The sequence below is a fragment of the Cyanistes caeruleus genome, chromosome 33 (assembly GCF_971803275.1).
Source record: "Cyanistes caeruleus chromosome 33, bCyaCae1.hap1.1, whole genome shotgun sequence".
In the NCBI taxonomy this organism is placed as follows: domain Eukaryota; kingdom Metazoa; phylum Chordata; class Aves; order Passeriformes; family Paridae; genus Cyanistes; species Cyanistes caeruleus.
In genome coordinates, this window is record NC_141734.1 from 634,527 (window position 1) to 651,547 (window position 17,021).

General features: G+C 43.7%; 1 protein-coding gene and 1 long non-coding RNA gene across 2 annotated transcripts in view; both read left to right on the forward strand.

Moving 5' to 3' along the window:
• The window catches only part of MMP14 (matrix metallopeptidase 14), a 35,845-nt gene that overhangs the window by 3,907 nt on the left and 14,917 nt on the right, over positions 1–17,021 (forward strand). Inside the window, exons 2-5 of the mRNA XM_086870850.1 lie at positions 8,097–8,245; positions 9,407–9,529; positions 10,469–10,779; positions 15,233–15,394. Coding sequence (XP_086726976.1) covers positions 8,097–8,245; positions 9,407–9,529; positions 10,469–10,779; positions 15,233–15,394 — 745 coding nt within the window. The remainder of the gene's footprint in view (positions 1–8,096; positions 8,246–9,406; positions 9,530–10,468; positions 10,780–15,232; positions 15,395–17,021) is intronic.
• On the forward strand, positions 13,617–14,759 carry LOC147647814 (uncharacterized). Its single transcript, XR_015281362.1, has 2 exons — positions 13,617–13,650; positions 14,615–14,759. It is a non-coding gene; the product is annotated as an uncharacterized LOC147647814 (long non-coding RNA).

Below are 17,021 nucleotides of genomic sequence, written 5' to 3' on the forward strand. Positions count from 1 at the left end.
CCCACCCCCCTTTTTTTCCCCGTTTTTTTATCAATTTTACCGAAATTCTCGGGTTTTTCCCCAAATTTTTTAGCGGGAAAAATTCAAAATAAAAAATGGGGGGGAAGGGAGGGTGGGGGAGGGGCGGGCCAGGCGGAAATTTGAGGGAAAAAAGAGGGAAAAAATTGAAATTTTTTTGATTTTAAAAAATGTAAAAAGGGGGAAATGATGGGGGAGGGGGGGAGGGGAAATTCCAGCGGGGAGGGTCCCGAAAACACCGGAATTCAACCCCAAAAAATCCCCAAATTTACCTAAAATTTACCCAAAATTAACCCCAAAATTCACCCTAAAAAACCCGGAATTCAACCCAAAAAAATCCTTAAATTTACCCCAAAAAAATCCCAAAATTCACCCCAAAATTCACCCAAAATTTACCCAAAATTAACCCAAAAATAACCCCAAAAAATCCCAAAATTCACCCTAAAAAAAATCCCAAAATTCACCCTAAAAAACCCAAAAATAACCCCAAAAAATCCCAAAATTCACCCAAAAAAACCCCAAAATTTAACGAAAAAAATCCCAAAATTCACCCAAAATTCACCCAAAATTAACCCAAAATTTACCCCAAAAAACCCCAAAATTCACCCAAAATTCACCCAAAATTAACCCAAAATTTACCCCAAAAAACCCCGAAATTCACCCAAAAAAATCCCCAAATTCACCCCCAAAAATCCCAAAATTCACCAAAAAAAATCCCAAAATTAACCCAAAATTCACCAAAAAAACCCCAAAATTCACCCCAAAAAATCCCCGAATTTACCCAAAATTAACCCCAAAATTAACCCAAAATTCACCCAAAATTAACCCCAAAATTCACCCTAAAAAACCCCAAAATTCACCCCAAAAAACCCCAAAGTTTACGAAAAAAGTCCCAAAATTAACCCAAAATTAACCCAAAATTAACCCAAAATTCACCCCAAAAAATCCCCAAATTTACCCAAAATTTACCCAAAATTAACCCAAAGTTCACCCAAAAATCACTCAAAATTCACCCCAAAAAACCCCAAAATTTAACCAAAAAAATCCCAAAATTCACCCAAAATTCACCCAAAATTTACCCCAAAAAACCCCGAAATTCACCCAAAAAAACCCCAAAATTCACCCCCAAAAATCCCAAAATTTACCCAAAAAAATCCCAAAATTAACCCAAAATTAACCCCAAAATTAACCCTAAAAAACCCCGGAATTCATCCCGAAAAAATCCCAAAATTAACCCAAAATTCACCCAAAAAAATCCCAAAATTCACCCCAAAATTCACCCTAAAAAACCCCGGAATTCATCCCGAAAAAACCCCAAAATTCACCCCAAAAAAAACCGAAATTCACCCCAAATTCACCCAAAATTCACTCAAAAAAACCCCAAAATTCACCCAAAATTCACCAAAAAAAACCCCCAAAATTCACCCCAAAAAATCCCAAAATTAACCAAAAAAATCCCAAAATTCACCCAAAATTCACCCAAAATTAACCCTAAAAAACCCTGGGATTCATCCCGAAAAAATCCCAAAATTTACCCCAAATTCACCCAAAATTCACTCAAAAAAACCCCAAAATTCACCCCAAAAAACACCTAAAAAAACCCCCCAAAAAACTAAAAAAAGCCTAAAATCACCCGAAAAACAGCCAAAAAACACCCAAAAAACATCCAAAAAACAACCAAAAAATCTGCCTAAAAACACCCAAAAAGCTGCCAAAAAACAGCCAAAAAAAGCCGAAAAAACAACCAAAAAATACCCGAAAAACACAAAAAAAAGTGCTAAAAAACAGCCTAAAAACAGCCAAAAAACAGGCAAAAAACACCTAAAAAACACCCAAAAAAAAGGTAAAAAAAAGCCTAAAAACACCTGAAAATAGCCCAAAAAACACCCAAAAAACAGCCCAAAAAATACCCAAAATACAGCCAAAAAAACACCTAAAAAACACCAAAAAAAAGGTAAAAAAAAGCCTAAAAACACCCGAAAAACAGCCAAAAAACAGCCAAAAAAACACCTGAAAAATGCACAAAAAACACCCGAAAAACAGCCAAAAAACACCCCAAAAAACACATAAAAAAATGCACAAAAAACAGCCCAAAACAGCCAAAAAACAGCCCAAAAAACACCCCAAAAAATTCCAAAAAAACACCCCAAAACAGCCTAAAAACAGCCAAAAAACACCTGAAAAATACCAAAAAACCACCCCAAAAAACACCTAAAAAATGCACTAAAAACACCCTAAAAACAGCCAAAAAACACCCCAAAAAATAGCTAAAAAATGCACAAAAACAGCTAAAAAACACCCCCAAAAATATCTAAAAAAATGCACAAAAAACACCCCAAAACACCCAAAAAACTCCCAAAAAACACCCCAAAAAACACCCAAAAAGCACCTAAAAAACAGCCAAAAAACACCCAAAAACACCCTAAAAACACCCAAAAAACTCCCAAAAAACGGCCAAAAAACACCCAAAAACACCCTAAAAAACAGCCAAAAACCACCCCAAAAAATCCAAAAAAATTCGTAAAAAATCCCCAAAAAAACCCCAAAAAAATTCCCAAAAAATGGAAAAAATCCCCAAAAAATTCCCCCAAAATCCCAAAAAAATCCCCAAAAAAATCCTCCAAAAATTCCAAAAAAATCCAAAAAAAATCCCCAAAAATCCCCAAGAAATCTCCAAAAAAAATTCCAAAAAAAATCCCCAAAAAATCCCAAAAAAAATCCCCCAAAAATTCGTAAAAAATCCCCAAAAAATCCCCAAAAATCCTAAAAAATTCCAAAAAAATCCCCAAAAAATCCCATAAAATTCCAAAAAAAATCCCCAAAAAATCACAAAAAAATCAGAAAAAAATCCCAAAAAAATCCCAAAAAATCCAAAAAAAATCCCAAAAAATCCCAAAAAAATCCCAAAAAATTCCAAAAAAATTCGTAAAAAATCCCAAAAAAATCCCCAAAAAATCCCAAAAATTTCCCAAAAAAATCCCCAAAATTCCCCAATATCCCAATTTCCAGGCGTGGCTGCAGCAGTTCGGGTACCTGCCCCCCGGGGACCTGCGGGCGGGGACAGGGGACAAAAAACACCCCAAAAATCCCCAAAAAAATCCAAAAAAATCCCAAAAAAATTCCAAAAAAATCACAAAAAAATCACAAAAAATCACAAAAAAATCTCAAAAAAATCCCAAAAAAATCTCAAAAAAATCACAAAAAATCACAAAAAAATCTCAAAAAAATCACAAAAAAATCCCCAAAAAAATCCCAAAAATTCCCAAAAAAATCCAAAAAAATCCCCAAAAAATCCCCAAAAAATTTCAAAAAAATCCCCAAAAAATCCCAAAAAAATCCCAAAAAATCCCAAAAAAATCCCAAAAAATCCCCAAAAAATCCCCAAAAAAATCCCAAAAAAATCCCAAAAATTCCCCAATGTCCCAATTTTTAGGCGTGGCTGCAGCAGTACGGGTACCTGCCCCCCGGGGACCTGCCCCAAAAAACACCCCAAAAATCACCAAAAAAATCCCCAAAAATCACCAAAAAATCACCAAAAAATCCCCAAAAATCTCAAAAAAATTCGTAAAAAATCCCAAAAAAATCCCAAAAAAGTCCCAAAAAAATTCCCCAAAAAATCCCCAAAACATCCCCAAAAAATCCCAAAAAAATCCCAAAAAAATCCAAAAAATTCCCAAAAAATCCCCCAAAAATTCGTAAAAAATCCCAAAAAAATCCCCAAAAAAATCCAAAAAAATCCCAAAACTCTACATAAAACACCAAAAAAATCCCGAAAAATCCAAAAACAATCCCCAAAAAATCCCCAAAAAATCCTCAAAAAATCCCCAAAAAATCCCCAACAAATCCCAAAAAAATTCCCATAAAAATCCCCAAAAATCCCCAAAAAATCCCAAAAAAATCCTAAAAAATTCCAAAAAAAATCCCAAAAAATCCCCAAAAAATTCACAAAAAATCCCCCCAAAAATCCCAAAAATTCCAAAAAAAATCCCCCAAAAATCCCCAAAAATTCCAAAAAAAATCCCAAAAAAATCCAAAAAAATTCACAAAAAAATCACAAAAAAATCCCAAAAAATCCCAAAAAAATCCCCAAAAAATCCCAAAAAATTCCCCAATATCCCAATTTTTAGGCGTGGCTGCAGCAGTTCGGGTACCTGCCCCCCGGGGACCTGCGGGCGGGGACAGGGGACAAAAAACACCCCAAAAATCCCCAAAAAAATCCCCAAAAATCTCCAAAAAATCCCCAAAAATCCCCAAAAAAATCCAAAAAAAAATCCAAAAAAAATCCCCAAAAAATCACAAAAAAATCCAAAAAAATTCACCAAAAAATCCCCAAAAAATTTCAAAAAAATCCCCAAAATATCCCAAAAAAATCCCAAAAAAATCCCAAAAAAATCGCAAAAAAATCCCAAAAAATCCCAAAAAATCCCAAAAAAATCAAAAAAAAATCAAAAAAAATCCCCAAAAAATCCCCAAAAAATTTCAAAAAAATCCCCAAAAAATCGCAAAAAAATCCCAAAAAATCCAAAAAAAATCACCAAAAAATCCCAAAAAATCCCAAAAAATCCCAAAAAAATCCCAAAAAAATCCAAAAAAATCCCCAAAAAATCCCCAAAATTCCCCAAAAAATCCCCAAAAAATCCAAAAAAAATCCCAAAAAATTCCCAAAAAAATCCCAAAAAATCCCCAAAAAATCCCCAAAAAATCCCAAAAAAATCCCAAAAAATTCGTAAAAAAATTCCCAAAAAAATCTCAAAAAAATCCCAAAAAAATCCCAAAAAAATCCCAAAAAATCCCCAAAAAATCCCAAAAAAATCCCCAAAAAATCCCAAAAAAATCCCAAAAATTCCCAAAAAATCCCCAAAAAATCCCCAAAAATTCCCCAATATCCCAATTTCCAGGCGTGGCTGCAGCAGTTCGGGTACCTGCCCCCCGGGGACCTGCGGGCGGGGACAGGGGACAAAAAACACCCCAAAAATCCCTAATAAAATCCCCCAAAAAATCCCAAAAAAAATCCCAAAAAAATCCCCAAAAAATCCCAAAAAATCCCAAAAAAATCCCCAAAAAATCCCAAAAAATCCCCCAAAAATCCCAAAAAAATCCCAAAAAATTCCAAAAAAATCCCCAAAAAATCCCCCAAAAAATCCAAAAAAAATCCCAAAAAATCCCAAAAAAATCCCAAAAAATCCCCAAAAAAATCCCCAAAAAATCCCAAAAAATCCCCAAAAAATCTCAAAAAAATCCCCAAAAAATCCCAAAAAAATCTCAAAAAAATCCCAAAAAAATCCCAAAAAAATCACAAAAAAATCACAAAAAAATCCCCAAAAAATCACAAAAAATTCGTAAAAAATCCAAAAAAAATCCTAAAAAATTCAAAAAAAAATCCCCAAAAAATCCCCCAAAAATCCCAAAAAAATTCCCTAAAATTCCCCAATATCCCAATTTTCAGGCGTGGCTGCAGCAGTTCGGGTACCTGCCCCCCGGGGACCTGCGGGCGGGGACAGGGGACAAAAAACACCCCAAAAATCCCCAAAAATTCCAAAAAAAACCCCCAAAAAAATCCCAAAAAAAATCCCCAAAAAATCCCGAAAAATCCCCCAAAAAATTCGTAAAAAATCCCCAAAAAAATCCCCAAAAAATCCCCAAAAAATCCAAAAAAAATCCCGAAAAATTCCCAAAAAAATCCCAAAAAAATCCAAAAAAAATCCCGAAAAATTCCCAAAAAAATCCCCAAAAATCCCCAAAAAATCCCAAAAAAATCCCCAAAAAATAAAAAAAAATCCCCAAAAATCCCCCAAAAATCCCCAAAAACTCCCCAAAAATCTCCAAAAAATTCGTAAAAAATCCCCAAAAAATCCAAAAAAAGTCCCAAAAAAATTCCCCAAAAAATCCCCAAAACATCCCCAAAAAATCCCAAAAAATTCCAAAAAAATCCAAAAAAAATCCCCAAAAAATTCACAAAAAATCCCCAAAAAATCCCAAAAAATCCCCAAAAAATCCAAAAAAATCCCCAAAAAATCCAAATAAATCCCAAAAAAATTCCCATAAAAATCCCCAAAAATCCCCAAAAAATCCCAAAAAATCCTAAAAAATTCCAAAAAAAATCCCCAAAATATCCAAAAAAATTCCAAAAAAATCCCCAAAAAATCCCAAAAAATTCCAAAAAAATCCCCAAAATATCCCAAAAAATTCCAAAAAAATCACAAAAAAATCCCAAAAAAATCCCAAAAAATTCCAAAAAAATCCAAAAAAAATCCCAAAAAAATCCCAAAAAAATCCCAAAAAAATAAAAAAAAAATCCCCAAAAATCCCCCAAAAATCCCCAAAAAATCCCCAAAAATCTCCAAAAAATTCGTAAAAAATCCCCCAAAAATCCCAAAAAAATCCCAAAAAAATCCAAAAAAATCCCCAAAAAATCCCCAAAATTCCTCAAAAAATCGCAAAAAAATCCAAAAAAAATCCCAAAAAATCCCCAAAAAATCCCAAAAAATCCCCAAAAAATCCCCAAAAAATCCCAAAAAAATCCCAAAAAATTCGTTAAAAAATTCCCAAAAAAATCCCAAAAAATCCCAAAAAAATCCCAAAAAAATCCCAAAAAAATCCCAAAAAATTCGTAAAAAAATCCCCAAAAAATCCCAAAAAAATCCCAAAAAAATCCCCAAAATTCCAAAAAATTCCCCAAATGTCCCCAATTTTCAGGCGTGGCTGCAGCAGTTCGGGTACCTGCCCCCCGGGGACCTGCGGGCGGGGACAGGGGACAAAAAACACCCCAAAAATCACCAAAAAAATCCAAAAAAAATCCCAAAAAAATCACAAAAAAATCACCAAAAAATCACAAAAAAAACCACAAAAAATCCAAAAAAATCCAAAAAAAATCCAAAAAAAATCCAAAAAAATTCCAAAAAAATCCCCAAAAAATCCCAAAAAATTCCAAAAAAATCCCCAAAATATCCCAAAAAATTCCAAAAAAATCACAAAAAAATCCCCCAAAAATTCACAAAAAATCCCCCAAAAATCCCAACAAATCCCAAAAAAATTCCCATAAAAATCCCCAAAAATCCCCAAAAAATCCCAAAAAAATCCTAAAAAATTCCAAAAAAAATCCCAAAAAATCCCCAAAAAATTCACAAAAAATCCCCCCAAAAATCCCAAAAATTCCAAAAAAAATCCCCCAAAAATCCCCAAAAATTCCAAAAAAAATCCCCAAAAAATCCAAAAAAATTCACAAAAAAATCACAAAAAAATCCCAAAAAATCCCAAAAAAATCCCCAAAAAATCCCAAAAAATTCCCCAATATCCCAATTTTTAGGCGTGGCTGCAGCAGTTCGGGTACCTGCCCCCCGGGGACCTGCGGGCGGGGACAGGGGACAAAAAACACCCCAAAAATCCCCAAAAAAATCCAAAAAAATCCCAAAAAAATTCCAAAAAAATCACAAAAAAATCACAAAAAATCACAAAAAAATCTCAAAAAAATCACAAAAAAATCCCCAAAAATCCCCAAAAAAATCCCAAAAAAATCCCAAAAAATCACAAAAAAATCCAAAAAAATTCACCAAAAAATACCCAAAAAATTTCAAAAAAATCCCCAAAAAATCCCCCAAAAATTTCAAAAAAATCCCCAAAAAATCGCAAAAAAATCCAAAAAAATCCAAAAAAAATCCAAAAAAAATCCAAAAAAAATCCCCAAAAAATCGCAAAAAAATCCCAAAAAAATCCCCAAAATATCCCAAAAAATTCCAAAAAAATCACAAAAAAATCCCCCAAAAATTCACAAAAAATCCCCCAAAAATCCCAAAAAATCCCCAAAAAATTCCCATAAAAATCCCCAAAAATCCCCAAAAAATCCCAAAAAATCCTAAAAAATTCCAAAAAAAATCCCAAAAAATCCCAAAAAAATTCACAAAAAATCCCCCCAAAAATCCCAAAAATTCCAAAAAAAATCCCCCAAAAATCCCCAAAAATTCCAAAAAAAATCCCAAAAAATTCCAAAAAAATTCGTAAAAAATCCCAAAAAAATCCCAAAAAATCCCCAAAAAATCCCAAAAAAATCCCAAAAATTCCCCAATGTCCCCAATTTTCAGGCGTGGCTGCAGCAGTACGGGTACCTGCCCCCCGGGGACCTGCGGGCGGGCGCCCGTCCGGCTCCGGCGTCGCTGGCGGCGGCGTTGGCGGCCATGCAGCGATTCTACGGATTGCGCGTCACCGGCACCGCCGACCCCGACACCGTGCGGTGAGACAAAGCACTGGGGGGATTTTGGGGGGTTTAGGGGGTTTGGGGGGGTTTGGAGATTTTTGGGGATTTTTGGGAATTTTTGGGATTTTTTTGGGATTTTTGGGGATTTTTTGGGGATTTTTTGGGGATTTTTTGGGGATTTTTGGGGATTTTTTTGGGATTTTTTTTGGGAATTTTTGGGGGATTTTTGGGGGATTTTTGGGGGATTTTTTTGGGATTTTTTGGGGATTTTTTTGGGATTTTTTGGGGATTTTTGGGAATTTTTTTGGGATTTTTTAGGGATTTTTTGGGAATTTTTGGGATTTTTTTGGGAATTTTTGGGCATTTTTTTGGGAATTTTTGGGGGATTTTTTGGGGATTTTTGGGGATTTTTTGGGGATTTTTTGGGAATTTTTGGGGAATTTTTGGGGGATTTTGGAGATTTTTTGGGGGATTTTTTGGGGGGATTTTTGGGAATTTTTTGGGATTTTTGGGAATTTTTGTGGAATTTTGGGGGGATTTTTTGGGGATTTTTTGGGGGGATTTTTGGGGAATTTTTGGGGATTTTTTGGGAATTTTTTGGGGAATTTTTTTGGGATTTTTTGGGATTTTGGGGCATTTTTGGGGGACTTTTGGGGAATTTTCTTTTTATTTTTTGGGGATTTTTCGGGGAATTTTGGGGAATTTTTTTGGGGAATTTTTTGGGATTTTTGGGGATTTTTGGGGGATTTTTTATACTGGTCCATACTGGTTTATAGTGGTTTAAACTGGTTTATACTGGTTTATACTGGTTTAGACTGGTTTATACTGGTTTATACTGGTTTATACTGGTTTATACTGGTCCATACTGGTCCATACTGGTTTATACCGGTCCGTACCGGTCCATACTGGTTTATACTGGTCCATACTGGTTTATACTGGTTTAAACTGGTTTATACTGGTCCATACTGGTCCATACTGGTCCATACTGGTTTATACTGGTTTATACCGGTCCATACTGGTTTATACTGGTTTATACTGGTTTAAACTGGTTTATACTGGTTTATACTGGTTTATACTGGTTTATACTGGTCTGAACTGGTTTATACCGGTCCATACTGGTTTATACTGGTTTATACCGGTCCATACTGGTTTAAACTGGTTTATACTGGTTTATACTGGTCTGTACCGGTCCCACAGGGCCATGCTGAGGCCCCGCTGCGGGGTCCCCGATAAGTTCGGGGCGCAGGTGAAGGCTCAGGTGCGGCGGCGCCGATTCGCCCTGCAGGGCCTGCGCTGGGAGCAGCCCGAGATCACCTACAGGTGAGGGGGGGACACACCTGGGGACACACCTGGGACAGGTGAGACACACCTGAGGACACCTGAGACACACCTGGGGACACCTGGGGACACCAAAACCACACCTGAGACACACCTGGGGACACCTGGGGACACCTGGGGACACCAGAACCTCACCTGAGACACACCTGGGGACACCTGGGGGTTACCTGAGGACACCTGGAGGGGTTTGGGGTCACACCTGGGGACACACCTGGGGTCACACCTGAGCTCACCTGTCCCCACCTGTCCCCTCCCCCCTGCAGCATCCAGAACTACACCCCCAAGGTGGGCGAGGCCGCCACCTGGGCCGCCATCCGCCGCGCCTTCCAGGTGTGGTCCTGGGGACACCTGGGGACACCTGGGACACACCTGGGGACACCTGAGACACACCTGGGGACACCAAAACCATACCTGGGACACACCTGGGGGTTATTGTGACACACCTGGGGACACCTGGGGACACCTGAGACACACCTGAGACACACCTGGGGACACCTGGGGGTTATTGAGACACACCTGGGGACACCTGAGACACACCTGGGGTTACCTGAGACACACCTGGGGTCACACCTGGGGACAGGTGAGGGGACAGGTGACACACCTGTCCCCTCCCCCCCCCCCGCAGCATCCAGAACTACACCCCCAAGGTGGGCGAGGCCGCCACCTGGGCCGCCATCCGCCGCGCCTTCCAGGTGTGGTCCTGGGGACACCTGGGGACACCTGGGGACACCTGGGGACACCTGAGACACCTGGGGACACCTGAGACACACCTGGGGACACCTGGGACACACCTGGACACACCTGGGGACACCTGGGGGTTATTGAGACACACCTGGGGGTTACCTGAGGACACCTGGAGGGGTTTGGGGTCACACCTGGGGTCACACCTGAGCTCACCTGTCCCCTCCCCCCCCCCCGCAGCATCCAGAACTACACCCCCAAGGTGGGCGAGGCCGCCACCTGGGCCGCCATCCGCCGCGCCTTCCAGGTGTGGTCGTCGGCGGCGCCCGCCCTGCGCTTCCGGGAGGTTCCGTACGGGCAGATCCGCGCCGGGGCGGCGCCGGGCGCCGACATCATGGTGCTGTTCGCCGAGGGCTTCCACGGCGACTCGGCGCCCTTCGACGGCCCCGGCGGCTTCCTGGCCCACGCCTTCTTCCCCGGGCCACACATCGGAGGGGACACGCACTTCGACGGCGCCGAGCCATGGACGCACCGCGGCGACGACCTGAGCGGTGAGCTGACAGGACCTGGGGGTGCTCTGAGCTGACAGGACCTGGATATGGGGCTGACAGGACCTGGATATGGGGCTGACAGGACCTGGGGGTGCTCTGAGCTGACAGGACCTGGGGGGAGCTGACAGGACCTGGGAACTGAGGTTTAAGCTGACAGGACCTGGGGGCAAGGATTGAGCTGCCAGGACCTGGTTCTGGTCATTTGGGTTGAGTTTGGAGCTGCCAGGACCTGGGAACTGAGGTTTGAGCTGCCAGGACCTGGGGGTGCTCTGAGCTGCCAGGACCTGGATATGGGGCTGACAGGACCTGGGAGCAAGGATTGAGCTGACAGGACCTGGGGGCAAGGATTGAGCTGACAGGACCTGGGTATGGAGCTGACAGGACCTGGGAGTGCTCTGAGCTGCCAGGACCTGGATATGGGGCTGACAGGACCTGGGAACTGAGGTTTGAGCTGACAGGACCTGGGAACTGAGGTTTGAGCTGACAGGACCTGGATATGGGGCTGACAGGACCTGGGGGGAGCTGACAGGACCTGCCGAGAGCTGACAGGACCTGGGGGCAAGGATTGAGCTGACAGGACCTGGTTCTGGTCATTTGGGTCGAGTTTGGAACTGACAGGACCTGGGGGTGCTCTGAGCTGCCAGGACCTGGATATGGGGCTGACAGGACCTGGGAACTGAGGTTTGAGCTGCCAGGACCTGGGAGCAGGGTTTGAGCTGACAGGACCTGGTTCTGGTCATTTGGATTGAGTTTGGAGCTGCCAGGACCTGGATATGGGAATTGGGGATTGGGAATGGAGGTTTGAGCTGCCAGGACCTTCTTCCCCGGGCCACACATCGGAGGGGACACGCACTGCGAGGGGGCGGAGCCATGGACGCACCGCGGCGACGACCTGAGCGGTGAGCTGACAGGACCTGGGGGCAAGGATTGAGCTGACAGGACCTGGATTTGGGGCTGACAGGACCTGGGGGGAGCTGACAGGACCTGGGGGTGCTCTGAGCTGACAGGACCTGGGGACAAGGATTGAGCTGACAGGACCTGGTTCTGGTCATTTGGGTTGAGTTTGGAACTGACAGGACCTGGGGGTGCTCTGAGCTGACAGGACCTGGATATGGGGCTGACAGGACCTGGGAACTGAGGTTTGAGCTGCCAGGACCTGGATATGGGGCTGACAGGACCTGGGGGCAAGGATTGAGCTGACAGGACCTGGATATGGAGCTGACAGGACCTGGGGGTGCTCTGAGCTGACAGGACCTGGGGGGTGCTCTGGGCTGACAGGACCTGGGAACTGAGGTTTGAGCTGCCAGGACCTGGGAACTGAGGTTTGAGCTGACAGGACCTGGGAACTGAGGTTTGAGCTGACAGGACCTGGGAACTGAGGTTTGAGCTGACAGGACGTGGTTCTGGTCATTTGGGTTGAGTTTGGAGCTGACAGGACCTGGGGGCAAGGATTGAGCTGACAGGACCTGGATATGGGGCTGACAGGACCTGGGAGTGCTCTGAGCTGACAGGACCTGGGAACTGAGGTTTGAGCTGCCAGGACCTGGGAACTGAGGTTTGAGCTGACAGGACCTGGGGGGAGCTGACAGGATCTGGGAACTGAGGTTTGAGCTGACAGGACCTGGGAACTGAGGTTTGAGCTGACAGGACCTGGATATGGGGCTGACAGGACCTGCCGGGAGCTGACAGGACCTGGGGGTGCTCTGAGCTGACAGGACCTGGGAACTGAGGTTTGAGCTGCCAGGACCTGGGGGTGCTCTGAGCTGACAGGACCTGTCTGGGAGCTGACAGGACCTGGGGGTGCTCTGAGCTGACAGGACCTGGATATGGGGCTGACAGGACCTGGGGGTGCTCTGAGCTGCCAGGACCTGGATATGGGGCTGACAGGACCTGGGAACTGAGGTTTGAGCTGACAGGACCTGGGAACTGAGGTTTGAGCTGACAGGACCTGGATATGGGGCTGACAGGACCTGGGGGCAAGGATTGAGCTGACAGGACCTGGGAGTGCTCTGCGCTGTCAGGACCTGGATATGGGGCTGACAGGACCTGGGGGTGCTCTGAGCTGACAGGACCTGCCGAGAGCTGACAGGACCTGGGGGCAAGGATTGAGCTGACAGGACCTGGATTTGGGGCTGACAGGACCTGCCAAGAGCTGACAGGACCTGGGGGTGCTCTGAGCTGACAGGACCTGCCAAGAGCTGACAGGACCTGGGGGTGCTCTGAGCTGACAGGACCTGGGAACTGAGGTTTGAGCTGACAGGACCTGGATATGGGGCTGACAGGACCTGGGAACTGAGGTTTGAGCTGACAGGACCTGGGAACTGAGGATTGAGCTGACAGGACCTGGTTCTGGTCATTTGAGTTGAGTTTGGAGGTGACAGGACCTGGGAACTGAGGTTTGAGCTGCCAGGACCTGGGGGTGCTCTGAGCTGCCAGGACCTGGATATGGGGCTGACAGGACCTGGGAGCAAGGATTGAGCTGACAGGACCTGGGGGCAAGGATTGAGCTGACAGGACCTGGGAGCAGGGTTTGAGCTGACAGGACCTGGGAGCAGGGTTTGAGCTGACAGGACCTGGTTCTGGTCATTTGGATTGAGTTTGGAGCTGCCAGGACCTGGATATGGGAATTGGGATTGGGGATTGAGGTTTGAGCTGCCAGGACCTGGGAACTGAGGTTTGAGCTGCCAGGACCTGGATATGGGAATTGGGATTGGGAATGGGGGTTTGAGCTGCCAGGACCTGGATATGGGAATTGGGGATTGGGAATGGAGGTTTGAGCTGACAGGACCTTCTTCCCCGGGCCACACATCGGAGGGGACACGCACTGCGAGGGGGCGGAGCCATGGACGCACCGCGGCGACGACCTGAGCGGTGAGCTGACAGGACCTGGGGGCAAGGATTGAGCTGACAGGACCTGGGGGTGCTCTGAGCTGACAGGACCTGGGGGTGCTCTGAGCTGACAGGACCTGGGAACTGAGGTTTGAGCTGCCAGGACCTGGATATGGGGCTGACAGGACCTGGGAACTGAGGTTTGAGCTGACAGGACCTGGGGGTGCTCTGAGCTGACAGGACCTGGGAGCAAGGATTGAGCTGACAGGACCTGGTTCTGGTCATTTGGGTTGAGTTTGGAGCTGCCAGGACCTGGGAACTGAGGTTTGAGCTGCCAGGACCTGGGGGCAAGGTTTGAGGTGCCAGGACCTTGAAAGCTTTCCTTTGATCTTCCATGACCTGCCATGACCTTCCATGACCTTCCACGCCCTTCCATTGACCTTCCATGACCTTCCATTGACCTTCCATGACCTTCCATGACCTTCCATGGCCTTCCATGACCTTCCATGACCTTCCATGACCTTCCATTGACCTTCCATGACCTTCCATGACCTTCCACGCCCTTCCATGACCTTCCATGACTTTCCATGACTTTCCAGGACCTTCCATGACCTTCTGTGACCTTCCATTGATCTCAAAGACTTTCCACGCCCTTCCAGGACCTTCCATTGACCTTCCATGACCTTCCATGACCTTCCATGATCTTCCATGACCTTCCACGCCCTTCCATGGCCTTCCATGACCTTCCATTGACCTTTCATTGATCTTCCATGACCTTCCATGGCCTTCCATGACCTTCCATGACCTTCCGTGACCTTCCGTGACCTTCCGTGACCTTCCATGACCTTCCACGCCCTTCCATGACCTTCCATTGAATTTCCATGACCTTCCATGACCTTCCATGACCTTCCACGCCCTTCCAGGACCTTCCATGACCTTCCATGACCTTCCATTGACCTTCCATGACCTTCCATGACCTTCCATGACCTTCCATTGAAAACAAAAGCATTTCCATTGACCTTCCATGACCTTCCATGACCTTCCATGACCTTCCATGACCTTCCATTGAATTTCCATGACCTTCCACGCCCTTCCATGGCCTTCCATGACCTTCCATGACCTTCCATGACCTTCCATTGACCTTTCATTGACCTTCCATGACCTTCCATGACCTTCCATTGACCTTCCATGACCTTCCACGCCCTTCCATGACCTCCCATTGACCTTCCAGGACCTTCCATTGATCTCAAAGCATTTCCATTGACCTTCCATGACCTTCCATGACCTTCTATGACCTTCCATTGACTTTCCACGCCCTTCCAGGACCTTCCATGACCTTCCATTGACTTTCATTGACCTTCCATGACTTTCCATGACCTTCCATGACCTTCCATTGAAGACAAAAGCATTTCCATTGACCTTCCATGACCTTCCATGACCTTCCATGACCTTCCATGACCTTCCATTGACCTTCCATGACCTTCCATTGATCTCAAAGCATTTCCATTGACCTTCCATGACCTTCCATGACCTTCCATGACCTTCCACGCCCTCCCCCGCCCTCCCCCGCCCCGCCCCGCCCCCCGTCCCCGCCCCCGCTGACCTTCCAGGACCCGTTTCCCAGGCAACGACCTGTTCCTGGTGGCGGTTCACGAGCTGGGCCACGCCCTGGGCCTGGAACATTCCAGCGACCCCTCGGCCATCATGGCGCCCTTCTACCAATGGATGGACACCGAGGACTTCCGGCTGCCCGACGACGACCGGCGCGGCATCCAGCAGCTCTACGGTCAGACGGAACCTTCCGGAAAATTCCGGGAAATTCCGGGAATCCCGGGAATTGTGGGAATTGGGTGAAAATTGGGCGAAAATTGGGCGAAAATTGGACAAAAATTGGCCCAAAATTGGACCAAATTTGGCTCAAATTCCCCATCCAGCAGCTCTACGGTGCGACGGAACCTTCCAAAAAATTCCGGGAAATTCTGGGAATTGTGGGAATTGGGTGAAAATTGGGTGAAAATTGGGTGAAAATTGGGTGAAAATTGGACAAAAATTGATCAAAAATTGATCAAAATTGGCTCAAAATTGCCTCCAAATTGGACAAAAATTGGCCCAAAATTGGACAAAAATTGACCCAAAATTGATCAAAAATTGACCAAAAATTGACCCAAAATTGGCTCAAATTTGGCCCAATTTGGACAAAAATTGACCCAGAATTGGCCCAAAATTGGCCCAAAATTGATGAAAAATTGACCCAAAATTGACCCAAATTGGACAAAAATTGACCCAAAATTGACCCAAAATTGACCCAAATTGGACTAAATTTTGACAAAAATTGACCCAAATTTGGTCAAAAATTGATCCAAAATTGGACAAAAATTGGCTCAAATTGGACAAAAATTGGCCCAAAATTGGCTCAAATTGGACCAAAATTGGACAAAAAGTGACGCAAAATTGACCGAAAATTGTCTCAAATTGACCCAAAATTGGCCTAAAATTGATCAAAAATTGGCCCAAAATTGGCTCCAAATTGGACAAAAATTGACGCAAAATTGACCCAAAATTGGCTCAAATTGGACAAAAATTGGCTCAAAATTGATCAAAAATTGACCCAAAATTGGCCCAAAATTGGCTCAAATTGGACCAAATTTGGACAAAAATTGATCAAAAATTGACCCAAAATTGGCTCAAATTGGCCCAAAATTGACCCAAAATTGGCTCAAAATTGGACAAAAATTGACACAAAATTGACCCTAAATTTGGACCAAAATTGACCCGAATTTGGCCCAAAATTGGACAAAAATTGGCTCAAATTGGACCAAATTTGGACAAAAATTGACCCAAAATTGGCTCAAAATTGCCTCCAAATTGGACAAAAATTGGCCCAGAATTGGACAAAAATTGACCCAAAATTGATCAAAAATTGACCAAAAATTGACCCAAAATTGGCTCAAATTGGACCAAATTTGGACAAAAATTGACCCAAAATTGATCAAAAATTGACCCAAAATTGACCCAAATTGGACAAAAATTGGCCCAAAATTGGCCCAAAATTGATCAAAAATTGACCCAAATTTGGCTCAAATTCCCCATGCAGCAGCTCTACGGTCAGACGGAACCTTCCGGAAAATTCCGGGAATCCCGGGAATTGGGTGAAAATTAAGTGAAAATTGGGCGAAAATTGGGCGAAAATTGGGTGAAAATTGGACAAAAATTGGACAAAAATTGGCCCAAAATTGATAAAAAATTGACCAAAAATTGGCCCAAAATTGGCCCAGAATTGACCCAAAATTGGCTCCAAATTGGACAAAAATTGGCCCAAAATTGGACAAAAATTGACCCAAAATTGCACAAAAAAATTCCCCCAAAATTCCCCCAAAAATCCCCAAAAATTCCCCAAAAATTCCCCAAAAATC